This window comes from Melozone crissalis, unplaced genomic scaffold (genome assembly GCF_028551555.1).
Source record: "Melozone crissalis strain CALT ecotype California unplaced genomic scaffold, PUWL_Pcris_2 ptg000013l_1, whole genome shotgun sequence".
Classification (NCBI taxonomy): domain Eukaryota; kingdom Metazoa; phylum Chordata; class Aves; order Passeriformes; family Passerellidae; genus Melozone; species Melozone crissalis.
In genome coordinates, this window is record NW_026535791.1 from 51,080,457 (window position 1) to 51,102,548 (window position 22,092).

Genomic DNA, 22,092 nt, shown 5'->3' on the forward strand with positions numbered 1-22,092 from the left:
TAATTCTACTGTTTTAACTAGAGGGAGACCAGCAGAGAATATGTCTGGTTCATGTCTGCACAGAAAAGCTTTAATCAAGCACTGCTTTCAAAGCAGCAGTCCAGAACTCACCTTTATCTCCTGGAAAGCCATCCATTCCACTTATGCCAGGGGGACCAGTCACACCACGTATACCTGGCAGTCCCGTGTGACCCATGTCACCTTTGTCACCAGACAGACCCTTCAGGCCCACGGGGCCAGGAAAACCTTGCTCACCATCTTCTCCCCTAGCACCAGGTGGACCTGTTGTGTAAATGTGAGAACAGGGAGATTAAAGGAGGTTTGGACATAGATTTCCTACAAGGCAGTTCAAGAGGGAGAAAACTGCTGTCCTATCAACTCCACATCAAAGCAGAGAAATCAGGATTTTTTTCATCAAAGAATTGCAGAAGTTATTGTAAAGATAAAGTAGCTCATCAACATGAACCGGCCTCGCTATCAGTTTGGTTCCACGCCCACTTGCAACAGGATCTTCCCCTCTTCTTTAATTCAATAATTAAGCCCCTTTTCCATAAGCCTACACTCATTTGGTGGCTTCCTTTTTCCAGTCTGCCTGACTTGGTAGGTGGCTACAGAAAGAAAAGCAGCAGCTCTGCTTGTGAAGATCATCCCCAAACTTAACTCTCAGCTGTGGAAACCTTACAGTGGCCCTGCCACAGAGGACTATCAAGAGGAATGACACAGGACTGCGCTACTTCCTCACCGAGAGGTCCTTGAGAGCCAGGGCCACCATCTGGCCCACGGTTTCCTGGTGGACCTGGGAATCCACGTGTTCCTGGTGTTCCTGGTAATCCCATCAAACCAGGGAGACCTTGTGGCCCTGGATCTCCTTTGGCTCCTGGCGAACCTGGGCTACCATCCGCTCCTAAAAGACCAAAATTATGCGTTAGAGAGCATCATATGCAGAGAACATGTTTTTATATATTTCCTCTGTGTACACCCTCGGCTTCCAGGGTGTGTTTTGCCTTTGAAAATTCAATGAGAACAGGAAAAGCAAATTAAAGGACTGGTCTTTAGATTTAAAATAATTGATGTTACCACCAATGATCTCAATATTTGCATCAGATAGACTGATTGACTATTTCAAATGAATGATAACGATTTGGCACCATGTGGATATACATGCAGGTCTCTTTCAGTTTTAATCCCAATCTTTCCATTTTAATCCCAATAACTCTGTTATTCCTGATATCCCTGTCACATATATATTAGTAAGAACTGAATCAAGCGGCTGACTGAACCACTGAAATAATGCTATGTATCTTTTCTAAAATTTTATAGGCAGGAAAAGTAACATTTAAGGCAGATGGTGGGATCTGTGTTTTTGTTTAGAAATTTTCATGTAAGGTCGTTACAAGGCATTTCTGTAAGACTGATACAAATTCCTAAGCAAAAAGGCCCTAAGTTTGACTACATGCACTGGGTGAAAAATTATGACTCTACCATAAACCAGCAAAGAGGGTGTTAAGTTTTAAAAAGATAATGCCCGTTTTTCATTCAGATGGGAGAAGCAGCACCATACAAATAGTATATGGCATTTAAAATCCAGGTCAAGTGGATCTCTTTATCTTTCTTCAGGTTTTGCATGAGTGTAGGTCCATTGGCTTGACTGTAGTTTAAAGAGCTTTATAACTGTGGTCATTTAAAGTGGGTTTTCTCAACAACAGCATACAGGCTTTAGTTTGCTATTCTGAGTGAAGTGACAAAGGGGGTATAAATAAATTCCTAGTAATTTAATGTAAAATTTTAAAAATTCATACTTGTAGAAAAATTCACATGCTATCTGGAGCCCTTCTGTCAGAACTGTAAAATAAATTAAGAATAGACAAACTAGTAATGCTTTTTATTTTCACTGTATTTTTTACTATTTAAAACTTAGTTCTACAAAAATGCTTACAAAGAGGGTGCAAAGTCACACCATATTATTTTTTTTCAAACAAAACTGGATTTCTTCCCCTCTTCAGCAATGTTAATGATGTTTTCTGCCTTTTCTCAAACTTGTTAAAGGCCACAGAGCTGCTTTCATCCCTTTCATTCACTCTGGGGCTCTACTGTAGGTGAAACCAACTCTCCTCTCTTCAAATAACTGAGAAGATGATGCTCTTCTTTATTTATTTTCTTTAAAAATCATGCAAAGGATATCCAAAAATAGTTCCTGTGATAGACCTTGCTCCAAGCTAGTCATACAATTACTACTCCTTTCTCAGTTCCACACAGGGAAAGGGGGTAATCAGCAGTCCGAAATTTAATTATGGGTCCAAATGCAATTGAAACTGTGTAGCAGGGTATGCTAAATTCCACATGTGCTTTTGAAAGTCCTTCACAGAGTTGAGAGAGTGAAAAAATCAGATTTTGTGGAGAAACTCTGGTTTCTGCAGGGATTTTAGCATATTTTTTATGGTCTGTGACATAACAAATGAAAAGGAACACCCTGAAGTTATAAGTAAGTATATAATACTATCTTTTTCTTATTTGTGAGTGCCCAAAAACTGTCAAGGTAAAATAGCTTATTAGCAGTTACCAAACTCTCTGTCCTCTTAGCTAAAATTTACAAATTCAGCACTACTGCAATGTGCTGATCAGCAAAGCCATGCAATACCCAGACATTTTTGGTGTGGGAAAAAAAATCTCAGTATTATTGCTGTATGTAAATGAAAATTGAGGATAATAGCAACACCACCATTCCCTTAACTACAGGGAAAAACATTAGCAGTACATCTGAAAGCAACGAAGATGAGCAAAGTCTGGTTCTCTGCTATCCTCCTGTAGTTGATTTTATGTAGAGCAGTGTGAAGGACAGCTGAGCATAAACAATGGATCTCCAGAAAGTGTTCAGAGGAGCCAGGCATGCTGGCAACAGCTGCCACAGAAGTGGAAGACTGGGATATCATCAGGCACTGGGAATTAATAGTGAGGTCATCAGTACCTCTGACGCATCCTAACATGGTCTCTTCCTACTCTCACATCCCTACAACTTGGCTGCATTTGTATCAACTCTTAGACAAACCTTTCTTTATTAGAAGAAGCTGTTACCTCTAGCTCCTGGTACTCCTTGATCTCCTGGTGCACCTTTCAGCCCTGGAAAGCCAGGGAGGCCGACATCCCCTCGGGGCCCTGCTGCTGCTCCAAAAACGTCACCAGGAAGGCCCTTCGGTCCTGGTGCTCCTGGAGCTCCAGATTTTCCTGTAAGGCCTGGGTGTCCCTGCAGTCCAGGTAGCCCATTTGGGCCTCTGTCTCCCCTGGGTCCAGTGAAACCTATAAATAAAACAGGAACTAGGCATCACAGAGTTCACTACAAATGTTGGAGTTCAAATCCTAGATGTACCAGCATGATGTTCCCATCCCCACAAATGACAAGGTAAAGGCTTCTTGTGCTCTGGAAAACTGGAGCTAGACTGAAAGTTAAGCCCATGCATTGGTGAAAGCATGGAAAACTGCTGGGGATTGCTCCCTGTGGCCTGGGAGCCATTTAGGAGCCCTAATTTAGCAATCAGAGCACTCTGTGGAGCTTACCAGGGGAGATAGAGGTTCGTAGTCCTGCCCTGTGCTGCACAGAGCCATGTTGTGTGATGCATTCCTTGATGTACCAGGACATGCACCAGCTCCTCTTTTGCTTTCTCTGTTGCTACTACAGATGCTGTGGATGAGTCCAGAGAACACTGTCAGGCCATGTGCTGCCTGAGGGCAAAGCACCACCTGGCACTGGATTTGGGAAAGTTTGCAACACTTTAGAATCTCTGAGGATTTAGGACTTTGAAATCAGATCTCTCAAAAAAATTTCCAGAGAGCTCATAAATTAAGTTGCATCAATGGCTTCTGTAATGGGGTACAGAAAAAACCCCAAATAACTCATTACCCATTTCTCTCAAATAAACTTGGTCAACCACAGGGAAGTGGTAGTTTCTGGAGGTAATTCCTGTAATTCTTCATGGATTGACTGATGATTTGCGAACATACACAACCACTGCAGCTTGTATGTGCATGCCACTGAATGAATCACGTGTGCAGTGGCACACACAGAGGCTCATTTATACTAATGTTGGAAAGAATTAAATGGAAGTACTAATACTATTATTTTCTTCCTTTCTTCATCATCATTATGAGTAAAATGCACTGGGAATCTAAAATATCTTGTCATTGAATTTCTTTATGAGAATTTAATGAATTTTTATAATCACATTTATAATTTTGAACAATAAAGCAGAGTGTAAAAGGTTGACATCTATGAAATTTTTCATGATTATGGAAGTTGCAAGAAATACTTCTGGATTTAAGTAATATTTTTGTCTAATGGCTTATTGATTCAATGTAGAAGGGAAGATAAGTGAAAATGTACCTAGAATCAAGTATTTGTGTTTAAGTGAAAAAGTAAAAAGGTCAAAAGTATATAAAGAATGAGTAACTATTTCAAGATACCTGGAGGACCTGGGAATCCTTCCCGACCTGGATCACCTCGTGTACCATTTAGCCCAGGAAAACCCATTGGACCTGGATCACCTGGGAATCCTCTTGCACCTTTTGCACCTAAATTATATAAAAAGAAAGTACAAAAGTGTTATCAGAGCAAACGAAACAGAAATGTGCATATAATGTAAAAAAAGATAGTAGTAAGTATCATCATGATGTGTTTCTGAATGCAAATCTGAAATCTTTAAAAAATAATTAATGGGGCTATACAGTAGCTCTTTACAAGTATTCAAGATCCCAAAACACGGACCAAAAATCTAGGTTAAGTGCTTTTACAAACATGGATTAACCTGACTTAAAGACTAATGATATGGAGACTCCTAGGGTAAAGATAATTGGTTTCACAGACTTTTGGAGCTTTTCAATATTTTGTAAATTAAGGCTTTTAGATTAAGGTCAAAAGGCAATGTCAAAAAAGAGTGTTCACAGAAATGGGCACAGATGAGATGCTGTAGGAGGAAAAAATTTTCCTTTCCCTGCTAAACTGATCACAGAACAAGAGCAGACTGGCTTAGATAACCAAGAAGCAGAAATGTAAGGCTAAAGGTTAGATCTAATAATCCTTCAAATTGAATACAAATTAACTAGCCTACTTACTATATTTGTAACATTACAGGTCTAGAGATTTCCTAGTAAAAGAAAGGATGTGCCCTGAAAAAAAAAAAAAGGTGTGCCAGTTCTTAAGGCACTGACCTCTTGTTCATACTGATTTTTCTCCTAACAGCTAAAATAATACCTCCTTTCCTTGTGATACAGTATTTTACATTTCAGTAAAGGCAAATATTACTGGTTTTTTAACATGTCAAAACCTGCAAGCATTTTGTAGCATTCCTTTGTTATGTTCATAAAATTATATATTTTTCCATGCAATAGTTTTATTACATGAGTCTTGTTTATCCACTGTATTACAAGATCAAGATTTTTGGTAAAGTTCTTTGAAAATAATTCCTAGGAAATGCTTTGTTCCACTATGCTCCCCAGCACTTTGACCTTTATAAGGTCCCAGCTCAGGCTTGAAGGTCAACAACATGCTTTAACATTTAAAAAGTTGTTGCTTAGCATCACCATGAATTACAACTCATTTATTCATTACTGAAAGCAAGTTTCTCTCCATCCCTGACTATGACAAACCAAGGAAAATATCACCTGGATTTTGATACTTTCTTCCACTTCAGTTTTCTGAAATTTTTATTATTTAACCATGATTATTTGTTGTTTTAACTATCATTTGTGAAGGGGAGCAGGAAACATTTTAAATAATGAGAAATAAGGTGCACATAACCAGCCAATGCAGTGTGTATAATATTTCACTGTGCTGTACAGGACTCTTCAGTGCTGTACAGGAAAATTTCTTCTCTCCCTTATATGAAAAGTAACTTCTCAGAAAGAAATCAAAAGGAAAATCTTAGGCTTTCAGGTCTCAATGAAAAACTCCCATGTGCCTCTTACCCAAATGGCATATTGGTCTTGTTTCCCATCTGCAATAACTGGCTTTCATTAATTCTGTTCAATATTGCACTAATTAAAAAGCCATGTGAGAGAAAGAAGGTGCAGAGGAAGAAAACATCCACTGCTTACCACATATTTCAGTAAGTCAGTACATGATGTTAGCTGGTGATAACATGTGCCAAACAGCAGCATGAAAAAAGTTTTTTATTTTGTCAATGTAATGTTTGGTTTGCAAATATTTTAGTTGTTTGAGACAGAAAACAGCCTAAAAATTTTATTCAACACTAATTGTGTAGACTTTGAGACTCCTGAATAACCAATATGTTTTTGTGTGTTGCCAGGAATTTCAAAGGAACACAAGGACATGAGGGTGGCAGGCTCTAAAGACAACTCCTTGCTTGATACACTGTGTGCTGTGAGCACCTAGGACACTGAGAGTCTACAGAGGAGCTCCAGGCTGGCTGGGCAGAATGTGGGAAATCCTGTGGATAACCCCATCACTCCAAGCAGACAATGAAAATGGTGTAAAGGAGGTGCTGCTGCTTTTGTGTTGGTTTGGCCCATGTGGGTAGCAATGATGCTCCAGACAACTCAACTGACACAGCTATGGCAAAAAGAAGCCGTGCAAATGTGTCCTGCTCCTCCCAGGCTTCTGGTTCCAGAACTGCCTCTGGAACTGACTGAAAGGCAGCCACAAACAGAGTTCTGCACTGGGCTCTGCAAGGGGCCCTTCCCAGGTTTTGGAGAGAGAGGATGAAAAACAAGTCTTAAAAAAAACAAGTCTTAAAATTACTAAAGCATGTAAGCTAACAAAGGCAGAGAAAGATCTGTGAAAGAGCTAGCCAAGAATAGAAAATGTAAAACACATGAAACAGCATCACTTGTGCTACAGCAGTCTTACAGATGGGAGTTAAATCTGACAAATCTGACTGTACTCACTGAAAGAAAAACCTTCAAGTTCATATGAACGAAAATAAACAAATCATATTCAGAAAAAAATACAAATATTGCAAAGAAAACAGGAAGTCGTGATCCTACCAACAAACTTAGGCACCAGGACTAAGGAAACACAGATAATCTTTCAACTGTGATAATTTTTTTCCTTTTAAGATGCATTAGTCTGTGATAAATCAATTAATAAATCCATCTATGCCATAATAAACCTTGTGCTGAAAAAAAAAGAAAGAGCTTGACCTTAAAATTTATACTCCAGATCTCTAAACTTGGCTAAAGCACAGAAACAGATGCATCAAAAATTTTACATTTACGAAAATCTGAAAGACCCAGCTATGTTTTTGTCAGTGTCTTTACAGCTCGTAATATGGATTTATTGAAAAACAGTTTTATTGCTTAAGTGGGGAGTACATAAGTTCATAGGAACTATCTGTGCTGGTCAGATATTCCCCCTTCAAGGTCAGTCATTATGACCACCCAGCACACCCTGCCCATGTGTCTCAATTCCATCTCACACAATCCCTCAGGCTCTGTCCTCTCCTCTTGGAAGGAGGTTTATCACTGTTGAGTGAAGAACAGGGGTGATGTGTCACATAGACTCTAGGTCTCTTCAGAAGGCAAATCTGAGTTTATTACAATCCCATTCTTTTATATACCATTTCAATACAGGTGGGCCTGACTGGTCATTTAATCAACACCCCATCACACCACTGGCTAATTAAGACACCCTTAGGTAAATATCTTATGAGAAAACAACTGTTTCAAAACAGCAGCTGCAAGATTGTTTTAATTCTTTAACTATCTCAGCCTTCTCAAAACTCCCCAGAACAATTCCTGGGAAAGTTTATCTGGCTTCTCTCTCTCTGATGAAACTGTCGCATCCACAGCTTCCCCTTTTTGTTTAAAGGAGGAGGGGTGTTTATAATCCCTGCAGGGCCCTTTGCTGGAAGGAGAAAAAACACAGCTGAGAGATGGGGAACCCCCAGTGGTGGGGAGGCCCAGGATGACCAGATGGCCCCTCTGGGCTAGGAGGGACCAGCTCTGCAAGGCAGGTGTGTGTGTGAAAACAGACAGATCAGCTGTGTTGTGTCAGCCTGGCCCAGACACTGAGCTGCACCACAGGCTCTGGGATCACACTTGCTGAGGGAATTCTGTACATAACTTGAAGGGGAACAGTGAGAAGGATCTGCCACAGTCCTCCATCCAATTCTTTTATCACCCTGCTCTCAGAGGTCAGGATTTGCCTTGTGAGGTGTGCAGTCAGCTCTGAGAGCTCAGTACACTCTCTAGCACCAAACCTGTAGACTCTGTATACTCTTACTTGCATGTGGGGAATAGCAAACAGGCTGTCCTTTCTGACTTTGGCTTTGTGGCTGACACTCATTAGCAAAGGCAGGCTTAGTTCAGGAATGTGAAGTCACCTGGGCTGCTCACTGCTTAGATCTCTCTGGCAGGGTCAGGTTCATGCTGTGTTCCAAAGTAATTTCTAAAACTTGCTGTCTGCTAAGGCTCAGTTATAACTGATATGGCAAGATACCCTTCAAATGCAGTGTATGTGGGAAACCCAATATGGGCAAAGGCAAAACATTACCTGTGGCTCCTGGCAATCCTGGCCTTCCTTGGGATCCCTTTGGTGGCCTTACACAGCCTGCACCTGCAAACAAAAAAACCAAGTTAGTCACACTATATGTGCTCCTATACTATCTCTCCATGTCTCTGGGCCTGCAGTCAAGACAGTATCATTAAAACAGGTGACGGACATGAACAAGCAAACTCCTAATTTGACAAGAAATTTTATTTTTCATTAAAAAAAAAAAGTTGGCTATGTGTGGCATTTTCAGGGGAGCACTCAAGGTGATCTCCACCCCAAGAGCTGCTCTTCTGTCTGTTTTACAGGGGTTATGGTGGCAGGTCCAGTTGGACCAGCACAGAAAGGGTAGTCCAGACTACTGCATTTTTCAGAATAAGATATATGCTTTGTTTCCCTATGGGTGGTTTATACCCATGAAGCAATCAAGTTAATTTTGGTAAAAATCTAAGAGTTTTTTCTCATATGTCACATTGGACTGAAAATCTTCACTCAAAGTTCTTCTTCCAAAAAATTGCTAAAATTTTCTTGGGCACCTAATTTCTGGTACTGTTTTTCTAGATTGCACAGTAATCATACAATAAACACTCAAGAGTGATGAAATAAAAAATTCTGAATAGAGCCAAAAGTGCAATAATTTTGGAAAATGTTAAATTTGATTATTTTGTCTAGAGCTACATAAAGTATATGCATAGTTATTTGTGACCTAAAGTTCAAACAGTTTACAGCCAAGAGCATCCAAAGCAGTCATCAGAAGAAAGTATCAACCCATGAAAGCAGCATAATACTAAAAAGATATTCAAGCCATGTATATGTACAGTACCTGACCATATTGGTTCAGTTGCATCTCCTCTAGGAAAGTCTTCAATGACCTGCCCACAGTCTGTGAACAAAGAATTATAAAACACACTTATTATCTAAAAGACCAAAATTGCAAAAAGACAAGAATGTTCTCAATTCTAACCAAAAATGCCTACAAAACCAGCAGATAATGTATTCTTTTATGTATTATGCACACGTACCACACAAATCCACTATCCACACTATCCACACATTGATTAGATCCAGGCCTAAAACCTATCCTGTCCATGTTAGGAGGCTGTCCCCTGCACTGTAAGGCTGACATATGCTTGCTTTAGCTTTAATATTCTGCCAGGCTTCTCAAAGTGGAGGAATAAAACTCTGAGCTGGAGCACTTCTGAATTTAGCCCAGGCATTGCTAGCTTGGAAGGGACTTGAAAAGCTGCAGAAATGCTATGAGGAGCTCTGAAGGGTGGAAACATGATTTTCTGTGGTAAATTAAAAGATTATGTTGGATGGGAAAAATCAGAGAAAACCACGTGTGAGATTTCCAATGGCAGCACATTGCTCCATTGCCTCCAACTGCTTGAAACCTGAAAAATGTTACTTGCTGGCACTAACACATTAATTCATGTTATTTCAAAACCTGACATGAAACTACTGGGACTTCTGAAGTATCTCCTTTTTTAAGGTTTCTGGACAATACCAGCATTTCCTTTTACCCCACATAACCCCCACCAAGCTGTTCCTTTTCAACAGTGTGCTGGATAGATGCTGCACAGAACTCCGAGCTGATCTCCCATGGCTCTGACGTAGGACAGAGTTGTCTCTTACCTAGTTGGCCAGGCTCCCCTGGCAGACCAGGCAGACCTGGAGATCCTGGGCTTCCAGCTTGTCCTTGGTCACCTGGAGGTCCCCGGAAGCCTTTTGGACCAGGAAATCCTTCACCTGGCGGGCCTGCTTCTCCTGGAAAGCCCTTTGGGCCTAATTCTCCTGGATAACCAGGATCACCAGGGAAACCTCTGAGAGAATCACCCTGTGGAAGTCAACAGAGGTGGTCACTCCTGACTTTGCTGAGAAACAACTCCAACAGCTGAACTGCTCTCATGAACAACATCCTGTAGGCAGTAATTTCTCAAGTGTTGTATCCCAGCTCTTTTTACATCAACATTGAATGTAAAGTATTTTTGAAATAACCTGACTTTATTGTAGACCACATGGCAGTAAGGGCATTAGAGAAGTGCTCCTTGAGGGAACATTCCCCTAAAATGTTGGCCCATGAAAAGCACTTGGGCAATATGAATCTGTGTTGTGGAGGGGCTCCTGGTCCTTCCTGAAAAGCTCTAAGTTGATTTGGGGAAACAAAAAGCATTGTTAGAGATGTTCCATTGTGGCATTTACTTCTGAGAAAAGCTGACATAAAAATGCACCCAAAAGATTTTTTCTCTGACTGCACTTCCCGTGATATTTCTACACTACTGAATCAACATTTAACAAACATCATTAGAGAATGCTTTTCTATCTTCAGAAGCAATATAAAGTACCATCTTTACTGGCAGGGAAAGTACAGTGGTCTAAAGTGCCTAGTATAGCTCTTGCCCATCTTCAAATATGATCTATGAGTGTCCCAGTGGTTCAAAACATCATTTATGATGGTCACAGGAATTCTTCTTGCAAAGTATTTCATTTTTCCTATAGAAGGAAGTTAAAAAACGAACAAAGCAAAGACTACATGTGTAATTTCTAGATAGCTACTGTTAGTTAGGTGAATTGCTATCAAGCAATATGATGACATAATGTACATTTTAAGAACATAAAATTGTAGTAATTTTGCTTTTCTTCAACACAGTTGTACCAAAGTTATTAAAATTCAGTCACAAAGAATCTCAGACTATACTGAAGGAGTTACTAATGAACCATACACTACCACTTGCTGTTTAAGTAAAATGGAAATAAAAGTGAAAAATTTTTCTAAAAATCCCTGAGAGTAAACCTGATGCTTAATTTATCAATAACCAGCAAACCCAGTCTAGTTCTGTGTCATTATCAGTGAAAGAAGGACAGGCTGGTGATCACAACTCCTTAGAATTAAGTGCATGAGTAGCTGGGTCTGGTGTGTTTGCTGTATTTGCTGCTTACCGGAAGGCCAGGCTGTCCTGGTAAACCATCCAATCCATCTCTGCCTGGGAAACCATCCTCACCTCTGATTCCAGGCAGCCCAGGGTCTCCTCGGATCCCTTTGGTGCCTAAAGAAGACATTCCATTGTGAGACCAATCTTTCATTAATACTACAAATAATAGGAAAAATACAGGTGACAAGAATTTTCACTCTACCTTTTGTAGTTACATGTAAAGAGTCTCCCTTTTCTCCTTTCCGTCCAGGAAATCCAGCTGGACCCGAATATCCCTGGTGTTACATACATTAAAACAACCCAAAACAAATGAGAACTGCTTAAGAAGTAAGTATCAAGACTTGCATTTCTACTGTACTGCTTAAACAAACAAACAAAAAAAAGCCTCCTTGAATTTTACTTCTTTCCTGTTACTTTCCACGAATTATTTCCTCTTCAGTATTCCCATTCTTCTGCAGAACCTTTATTAATATGTTCTATCTAGGACCAGGGTCTCTATGGCATGATGGAGGAGATTCTGCATGAGGATGGATTGAGACACCTATGGCTTTCCATGAGCCAGAGTCCTGCAGGACTGCTAGTTGACTGCAGGACTGCTGTGGAGTTCTGCAGGACTGCTGCTGCAGAACTGCACTGGAGAAAACCTGGTGAATTACTCAGTGTTAGCCACTAAAGAAAATGCCCCAAGCAACTCTTTGTCACCTTGGGAAAAACCTTAGGGTTCTAGTGATGTGCAATTCATGTTGTGCACCACTCCCAAGGAGAACAATCTTGCAGCTCGCAGTGGATTGTGATTCAAACACTGTTCTGGGGCTGAAAAGCAGCATCACCTTAATTTACCAGACAATAACTTGGGCACAGAGGGATTAAGGCATCAAATCACTTAATCAAATCACAGATCTGTGGGAAGGCTTTGGTTAGAAGGGAGGGCTGGATGTCTCTGGCCCAGCCCAGCACTTGGACACAGAGCAGGTTGCCCAGGGCCTTGCCTAGCCATGCACTGAAAATCTCCAAGGAGAAAAACCTTCTCTCTTGCAAAGACAAACTGTGGGGAAGCTAAAGACCAGTCTCAGGCATTCTTGACTCCTTGGCACAATGCTGGAACCTCCTCCTGAACAGCCCATCTGAAAGTGAAATTTCCAGCTTCTGGCCAAGAGCCTGGCAATCACAGAACCAAATCCACATCCATGGCAGGTGCAAAGGCCCAAAGGTTACAGAGCCATTTACTAGTGATTGTTTTATGCCATTTTGCTTTAGTTCTGAATAATTACACTCATGCTCACTAAAATATAAGCCGTGCATGTCAGGATTGCCCCAGCCACCTCTTACTGAATCCCAGGGCAGACACTGAATGAAAGGGATGTACCTGATAAATTTATTTTTTGCTTAAAATACTTCTGTGCCAGATATTATTTAAAAGTGTGGTTTTGGCACCACTGTATTTTATTGACATTCTGGGTGAAAAGCATGTATAAAAACTATCTCAGCTGCAGGTCACCACAACATTCCCAGTTTGCACTTCTGTTAGTCAAAAGAGTGGGATTAATTTTGATTATAAGCATTCTGCTTTACCTGGGACATATTTGAAAGCTGCATTTTAATGTGACTGAAGCAATCTCTACTCCATGGTAAAGTCATTTCTTTTGGATATTGATTTTTTTCAGGCCAAAAGAAACCTCAAGAACTTAAAATAATGCTGAATTACTGCATTAACATTGCACTAATAGCATGATCTTCACATTGCTATTTTTTAATCAAAATTTAGTTGTTATGTATAATACAATTTAGCACAGAGGAATTTTCAAAATATTTTACAGCTGCTTCTAATTTCTCTTTCTCCACATAATAAAGAATCCTTTTGCTTGGGATAAAACTTCATTTTCATTAAACTGACATAGATCTCATCAAGATTCATTGTATTTATCATCCACATATGGAGCTTGTTGAACATCCTTAAAAAATGATGGAGTGATTTTTGCTCCAGAATATGGACCAAAATATATAAGATACATTGTTTTACTTTTTGAATTTGCTGTGCTACGTCTGTACATGTTTATACTTCTCTCTGTTCTACAGTGACTGAAATTCTGGGACGAAGAATCTCAAAAGCAAAAAAGCTTTGTAGAAATTACAAAGTTTCAACCGAAGTATCAATATTATATTTTTGGAAATATTTCTGTCAATTTTTTTTGTGACTTCTAGAAAGTCATAAAAGTACTTGGAATTTTCACAAAAAATCTACCTTTTCTGTTTTTTTTTTTTTTTAATAGAGCCAAAATAACGTAAAAGTTTAATGTATTATTTTTTAATTCTAAAAAATTCCAAACTTTAGATAGTTGTGAGTGAGTGAGCTTGGCTTTTTTAATGTCCAGAAGAGCCTAAAGTACTAACTGAAACCAGTCAGATTTGCTCTGACATCTTTGGACTTCACAATGGTATGCAGCGATAGGAAATGAGGAATGGTTTTATACTGATGGACAGTAGGTTTAGATTAGATATTAGGAAGAAGTTCTTTACTGTAAGGGTGCTGAGCCCCTGAAGCAGGTACATAGACCCAGAAGAGTTGTGGATATCCCACCCTGGAAATGTTCTAGGCCAAGAACACCTGGATGGGGTTCTGAGCAACCTGGTCAGTGGAAGGTGTTCCATCCCATGGCAGGGGTTTGGAACTGGGTGATCTTTAAGCCAAAAGCATGCTGCAATCCTTTGATACACAAAATCAGCTTCTGAGTCAGCATTACAAAGGACTTATTCTAAAATCTTGAGAGATGTGGCTGATTGAAGCCAGTTCTGCCTGTGAGGAGCCATGATGCAGTGAGCACACCACATGGTACAGCTCCTCTATGTATCACCCACAAACAAGCTGTTATGAGCCCTTTCCTCAGTGCTATTGAACAGTGTTTTTTAGAAAGACTATATTGTGAACAAGAACCTTACATTTAAGCAGTTTAACATGTGCATCCTTTAAGCAACAACCTTACATTACTACTGGAGTTGTTTTCCTTCTAGATGGTCAGATCACACTCAATACAGCAGCTTGAAAGGGTTCTGCTTTCTTCAGATAGAGGGTGGACTTTGGTTTATGGGGAAATCTTTCACTGTCCCCAAAATTTTTTATTTGCACTTCCATTCTAGCACTTTGTGGGAAGGGACGGAAGGGGCGGAAGGGGCGGAAGGGGCGGAAGGGGCGGAAGGAAGGAAGGAAGGAAGGAAGGAAGGAAGGAAGGAAGGAAGGAAGGAAGAAAGGAAGGAAGGAAGGAAGGAAGGAAGGAAGGAAGGAAGGAAGGAAGGGAAAATAATATTTTCATCATTTTTCCATGGAGAATAGCTTAGCTTGAGGTTTTGGAATTTTTTTCATATAAAATTGGCATACAAAACTAAGCAATAAAAAAACTCCAATGATCTCACTTTTGCTCCAGGGAAGCCAGGAAGACCATGTGGTCCTTGATCACCAGGTTCTCCTTTGCTTCCAGGCTGGCCAGGGGTTCCTGGAAAGCCAGGAGGGCCACGGGGGCCAGTAGAGCCCCTTCTGAGTTCCTCACCCAAAAGGCATGTAGTGCAATCCCCTTCTTCACCTAAGGAAAAATTTGGAATGAGAAGAAAGAAAGCTCTATCAACAACAAATAGACATGCAGCTGTATCCTTCTTATATACAGACTTGAGAATATTTGAGCAGTTTCTCAAATACTTGAGAAAATGACTCCTTTTTTTCCTGACAAGAATCCAACACAACATTTCTTTGTCACATTAGCCCCAGATCAAATTCATCAGTCCTCATGCATGTCATAGTTCAATAAACCCAGACTGAACACACTGGGGCTTTAGATAATGCATAAGAGCAGATCATCCATTGAGTTATCTGTTATAACCTACCTTTAGGTCCTTTTTGTCCTCTTGGTCCAGGGAAACCTTGCACACCATATCTACCTGGTGTTCCCTCTCGTCCTTTTAATCCAAAGAGAGGACCTAGAAGTTTAATTTAATAAAAATATAAATTTATCTACTGTGGATTTACTCTTTTTCTCTTTCATTCCTATTTCTTTGAGCTGCAACACATTTTCCCCTGTTTCTCCTAATGTCACTTCCTGTCTAACCCAGCCTGCTATGATGTACTCCCTTCTCTCTTCCTCTCTCCTTCTTCTGACAGCTTCTCACACTCATTCTCAGCAACTTCCATCTGTTGTGGCAGACAATCCTCACCATTCTTTGCCCTCTCTAACACTGAATTCCTCCTCTCAGCCCAACCCACTCTGGATTAGCACAAATAACCTTCTCTGGATCACTTCCTCCACATCCTTTCCTCTAGTCTTTCAAATGTTGCAAGGACTGTCTAAAAATCATACAAACATTTTCTTCACTGATGAGTGTACACGACTTCTTTGTGTGTCCTCCCCACCTCTCATTTAATTTTCATTTCATTTCATTTCATTTCATTTCATTTCATTTCATTTCATTTCATTTCATTTCATCTCATTCTGCCAATGTCTCACCTTGCCCTGCCAGCAGCTGTCTTTAAAATAATCAAAGATGTTCCTGAGAGCTCTCATCATCTGTTTTAGCACTTACCAGGGGCTCCAACAGGACCAGGTGGACCACGAATTCCGGGTGAGCCATCCTTGCCTGGAAGCCCGGGCGGTCCCGCAAAATAAGCAGGAGATCCAATTTCACCCTTTTCACCTTTTGGTCCCATTTCTCCAGGCAAGCCTGGCTTATCCCCATCCGCTGAAACAGAACCAGGGAAGAAGTTCAGAGCAATTCCTTAACAGCGCTGCCCAAAGAACTGTGATGTAACAGAAGAGAAAGTTCATACAATTGCATCTAACATGCAAGGAAAAATGGACATGCTTAGCATGGAGCAAAAATGGTAACTGCACTTTTCACTTGAGCACATCAATAGCAGTTACAGAAACAAGGCTCTGTCATCATCTCTATTTCAGTAGTTTTGCAAGAGTCCCACTGGTCCAAAGGAAAATGCTCCTCCCATTCTTTGCCCCCCCCAGTTATTATCTACTACTCTGCACTGTGTATCACATGATCACCACAAAGATTTTCCCCACTGTGACCCTGTATCAGTCAAACTCCCTAGTTAAGCTATTAGAACATGTATTGCTGCCATTACCATCAGAAAATCCAGGAAGACCAGGTAATCCAGGATCTCCCTCGTCTCCTCTGTCTCCTGGGAGTCCAGAAGCACCTGGGAAGCCTGGATCACCTCTTGCACCTGAAAGACATCCCCAATTCCACAAAATGTGTTAGTGTGATGCTGCTCTTTGTAAAAAAGCAAATATTAGAATCTTCAAGTGCCTTGGAATAGTAAAGTTTACAACAGTTTCTAATGTAACTTTAGACTGACAGGAGTGGTGTGGAGCCACCAAGCCCAGGAAGCAGGATAGTATCTTTCACCTTTTACTAATATGCAGCTAGAGCTACATTGCTCCTGGGAAGCACAGAAGAGCAGCTTCCTGAGGAGAGCCCCTCTTTTTCCTGCAGGGAGTTTCTGCTGTAACAGATGTGTGATATGTGAGCTTTCCTTTGCTTCCCACTACCAAAAGCATCTGGGTCCAGCCCAGCTACTGCCCGCAGAAAGTATACTCTTGTCAAAGATCAGTGATAGTAGAGGACATGTGGTGTCTTCAGCCCTCTGCCTGCTTCTTTCTCTCTCTACACAGTCCCTCCTGCTTCTAAAAGGGTGGCAGGGTATCCAGGGTGATCTGATGTTCTGGGCCTCTTTCCCCCTTTCTCTGGGAGGAAGGGAGCCATTCACTGCTAGTCTCTCTGGCTTTCAACAAGACAAGTAAACTCTGTGGTATGAGGACAAAGGCCAAGGCAATGGCATGTGATCACTCTTGCTGTTTGCTGGCACCTTCCCTTGAATAGTTTTGGCCTTGGCAAACTGCTATCACCTTTTATGTGTTTCTAGTCTGGCCATGCAGAGCCATCACAGCTCTGTAGAACAGCTGACACTGGGTGCTACAAGCACAGTGAAAAGATCGCAAAGGAAATTTGTCAATTTTAAAAAGGAAAAAAATATTCTTATATTCCTCAAGGCTTTTTTAATGCGTAGGTTTCGTTTCTTTTCTTTCTTTCTTTCTTTCTTTCTTTCTTTCTTTCTTTCTTTTTCTTTCTTTCTTTCTTTCTCTTTCTTTCTTTCTTTCTTTCTTTCTTTCTTTCTTTCTTTCTTTCTTTCTTTCTTTCTTTCTTTCTTTCTTTCTTTCTTTCTGTCTTTCTCTCTCTTTCTCTCTCTCTCTCTCTCTCTTTCTCTTTCTCTCTCTCTTTCTCTCTGATGATAAGAATGCTCTCTGCTATGCTGCCACTACTGTGCTTTATCCCAAGTCTGAAACAGGACACAGAAGACAGACTCCCATTCTTCCTTTTACTGGACAACAAAGTCACACGCTTTTTTGCTTGCTTCTTCTCTGTGGATACAGGCATGCATGGAAGCCTTTTGTAAGGCAATCCAGCTCAGCAGGAGAGACAAAGAAACCACCTGCCTGCAGAAAGGTGATTAGGGCACTCTCTTGGAAGGCAATTACAGCTTCTGGAACACTTTAGCAAACACATTTTTTTAGGAGTTGAATTCTCAGAATGTCATGCTTTTGATCTATGCAGAAGGCAGTAAAACAGCTGAGATAAACAATGAGAGCAAAGAAGATGTACCTTTCCTCGGGATGCGGGAAGGGAAATAGGAATCTGGCCCTGGAGGACCCATCTCGCCAGGCTCCCCCTGTCAACAGAAGTTGAAGTATCACTCCCAAGCACATTGTTATAGAGAATTTCTTTTAAAATGAAAAGGTATTCCCATGAAACACAAACCCCAAACTCCCAAAGGCACTGACACAACATTTAAGAAACCTCAAAGATATCGAATTAACAAACCACATAACCGGTTCTACAATGGCAACAGACACAATTGCTGCTACATGATGACAGAAAAGGAAAGAAGACAAAATGACAATCTGACTTATTGCTTCTGGCAAGTCAAAGTAAAGCAGTACCTTGCTTCCTCTGGGACCATGACCACCAGGTGGACCATCATATCCTGGAATACCCTGTAATACACATAGAAACAATTGACTTTGCCTTTATCAGAGAGAGACTAAAATTATTTGGTCTGTAGCAATTCCTGTAACACCAAAAAGATTCCTTGTGGTTTGCTGTCCCATCTCTTGGGCCAAGCCTAACTCTTGCCAAAGGCCAGAGGGACCTGCTGTGCTGCAGGCTCTGTCACCCCTGGCAGTGGTTCAGATGGAAGGAGCACCTACACACACACCATTCCATGGATGCTGCAGGGTGCAGGAGGAGAAAAGGGGATCCCCTCCATGCCAGTTGACCCTCAGACACATGGGCTAGGCAGCCAGACCACAGCAGCCTGCTGCAAGAAAACTGAACAAGTCAGAAGCATTACAAGACGACATATTTTCACTGGAATGGGAACAGTGAGCAGTGAAATAGCACTGAAGTACACAGGTGCTTTTTGCTCTTTTCCAGGTGGCTGGAGACTGTTTGGCTGAAGAAGGGATGAATGAGAAGAACTCCGAAGCAGATGGATTTCAAAGATGCTGACCCAGATGAGATCACCTCTTCTGTGTGCTTTACTCAGCTCTTTGACAACTTTTGTTCTCTACAAGAAATATTTATATGTACTCTGGAAAGAGACTGATGTTACAAATGTGTGCTTTTAGTAGAAAACAGTGGCCAGATCAACAACTGATGTCAATTAACAATAGTTTTGTATAATTCACACTTAGATTATTAGTCAGTTTTTTAAAATCTGAGTATCCCTCAAGTTTTACAGTGGGTACAACTCTTACCCAGAACTTCAGTGTTAATAACCAGCTCTGTAAGTCACTCCTGAAGTAGTTTTGAAGCACTAAAAGTACCACAGCTCTCAATCAGATGCCACAAACCCGATCACATTTCAGAGGCTTTTCCATAATGGCAAGTGTGCATCTCACCATTGGAAAAAGAGCCTCTTGATTATCAGGTGTAAAATCTCTTTACACTAGGTGGAGCTGGCAGTCTAAAAGCAAAGCCAGCAGCTTCCTGCTCAACTGCAACTTCATCTGTGTGCTAGCAGGACCTAATCATCCTTCTTTCTTTCTCAAGAATAAAATCACTCAAAAATCAGCAAAAAAGGAGGTTGTGAATAGCACATGGAGCAGGGTGTCCCCTCACACATACATTATACAATGATAGTCCATCCAAACCAATGTCCCTTCTGCTACAATTATTGCCAAGATTCATCCTCAAAAAGCAGCAGCCACTGCTCACTTCTGACTGCAGCATGAACCCACGATAAGGTCAACCAGTGGGCTTTAATGGGTTTTGCATCAGCCTCTCCATGTATGCATTACTAATAGCAATTCCCTTCCACACCACCAGAGTGAACATAGCTGTGCAAATGTTATTTTTCAGATTTCGTGTACTTTCATGTCCCATGTGTTTCATGTTATTATTGTTATGCCTTGGTGGCAGGACAAATCTTTAAACAACTAAAGATGGCAAAGCATGGAAAAATCGTGCATCCCACAGCTATTTACCTCATGGAAGTGATTTCTAATGCTGACTGAAGAAGCCTTTTTTCTGAGACCAAACAGAAAGTCTCTGTCTGACAGAATGCTATTTTAAATATTTGGGTGTGTTTCCATGGGGACAGAGATTAAACTGGTATATTTATCAGTTTCCATCTCTTCTCTCTTTGTGATATCCAAGATAACCGTACATTTCAAACACATCTGCAGAAAGCTATTCAAAAAAGCTTCTGCTTGTAGCAAGAAAATGACAGAAATCATAATCACAGTAATTAGAACAATGAAAGTTGTACTTCCCTGTAATGGTCTCAAAAGATGCTCATGGTTTAAGCAAAACTGGACTTTAATCATAAGGTAATTTTTTTTTGCCTCACTGATGAGAAAAATAACTGACCCAAAATTAGAATGATGGATGAACCCAGATGATATTTGTTAGACTACAGCTAGTGTAATTGCAGGCAGAATTTGTCCTCTACAGTTTACTTTTCAGACAGATTGTCTTCATATGTCTTAGAAACAACAGTCTTGTATGAAATACTCACTCTTTCTCCACTGAGTCCTGGAAAACCAGTGATGCCAGGCAGTCCCTATGAAGGTACAATACAATTAACAAAATAAAATTACATTCTAACATTCTAATGGCAAAGAACCATTATTATTTCTTACATAAAATAAAACTAACATCTTGAAACTCTAAGAGTTACACTTCAGATATGTTTTCAATTAGATTTTTGTATAGTGCAAACAGTACAAGTCTGAAATCTAATCTGGTATTATATTTTTTTTCTCTCTTAATCAACACATTGTAAATTGACCGTAAGATTATAAAGATGACTGAGATTTTTTAAGAAAATGTATTCTCAGTACTGTTCTCACTCCATTTAAGCACTTCAGAAACACTGCTCCAAAACAAGCAGTCAGAGATGCTACAAGGAAGCATTTACATTGACTTTTGCTTGAGTCCACAAGTAAGTGGAGTCAGACTCATGTTGTTAACCACGGTCTGCAGACAGCTCAGATGGGAACAGGGAAGGACAGTCTGTGCTGAGGACCAGGACAGCAGCTCTGCTTGGTGAGCACAGCTTCAGGTGAGAGATGCACAAGGCTTCCCAGGGATGGCAGGCATACCTTGCCATTCTTTGGCACACCTGTGAGTCCTGTGGGGGCCTCCTCCCACCACCATTTCAAAATGGCTTTTTTTGCTTTCCTGCTTCAGGCAGTTCTGAGCTTGCCAAACCTATTGATCTGAAGAACTGTAACTTCTTTGATTTTTTCATGTGTGTTTTGTTCCAGAAGGCAAACTCTCAGCTCAGATCCACCTACTCAGCTGAGTGAATTCCACCTTTAATGAGTGACTCACCCTTTGTCCTGGGTAGCCCATTACCCCTTCTTCACCTTTTTGGAGAGGAAACAGAAGAACACCCTAGGAAAGATTGCACGTCAGTTCAATGCATTTCTTCATTATGTATAAAAAAATTGCAACACTGTCTATGGAAGCTAAACAGGAAGAAAGCATCACTGTAACACAAGGATAATCTAATAATAGCTGCATGTGAAAGAACTGTTGTCCTTATAATTAAGTGTAACATGCTTGCTTTGTTAGAATAGCAGGAGCAGGCCATTAGAGAGAGGACAGTGTCTCCCTCCTATCATCTCCTTTATTTCTTCTGTGTCTGCAGCTCTGAAGAAGGGCCAAAGTAATTATTCAGCTGTACAACCAATTAAGCAACTCAGCTTATGCCCAAACTGTAGCTTCAGAGAACTGTTTGGCAAACACAGGCACGCTGCTATCCATCCTACTATACAAAACAAAAGAAGGGGAGAAGCACATATCCCCTTTTGCCACATCAGCATATAATTATAGCTTTTCTAATGAGAAAAAAAAAATCCTACATGTGTGGAATATGATCAGCAGCTGAACAACAGGCTAGCAACCACACATGGAGGGCATCAGGGCTCACAATGTGACCTTCTCCCATAACCTTGTGGAGCTGCTGACCAGACCATCTGAGAAAATAAAGCTCTGCAAAATGCTCAGCGAGGCATCCCTGCTTAGTAAAGATTCTGTTTTAAACCCCTCTGGGAAGTCAAAAGGAACCACTCAATGGCAAAGCTATTTAGTCAGTCTAGA

The 22,092-nt window shown here is 40.7% G+C and overlaps 1 protein-coding gene across 1 annotated transcript in view; it reads right to left on the reverse strand.

Annotated features, from left to right (window-relative positions):
• COL4A2 (collagen type IV alpha 2 chain) overlaps positions 1–22,092 on the reverse strand; it is a 141,752-nt gene that overhangs the window by 18,688 nt on the left and 100,972 nt on the right. The window contains exons 15-31 of the mRNA XM_054271539.1: positions 21,322–21,384; positions 20,504–20,548; positions 18,426–18,479; positions 18,088–18,154; positions 16,550–16,651; positions 15,997–16,152; positions 15,304–15,396; positions 14,839–15,005; positions 11,633–11,705; positions 11,438–11,544; positions 10,133–10,334; positions 9,321–9,380; positions 8,501–8,563; positions 4,456–4,563; positions 3,073–3,294; positions 743–904; positions 112–282 (exon numbers count right to left, since the gene is read on the reverse strand). Of these exons, the coding sequence (XP_054127514.1) occupies positions 112–282; positions 743–904; positions 3,073–3,294; positions 4,456–4,563; positions 8,501–8,563; positions 9,321–9,380; positions 10,133–10,334; positions 11,438–11,544; positions 11,633–11,705; positions 14,839–15,005; positions 15,304–15,396; positions 15,997–16,152; positions 16,550–16,651; positions 18,088–18,154; positions 18,426–18,479; positions 20,504–20,548; positions 21,322–21,384 (1,915 nt within the window). The remainder of the gene's footprint in view (positions 1–111; positions 283–742; positions 905–3,072; positions 3,295–4,455; positions 4,564–8,500; positions 8,564–9,320; positions 9,381–10,132; positions 10,335–11,437; positions 11,545–11,632; positions 11,706–14,838; positions 15,006–15,303; positions 15,397–15,996; positions 16,153–16,549; positions 16,652–18,087; positions 18,155–18,425; positions 18,480–20,503; positions 20,549–21,321; positions 21,385–22,092) is intronic.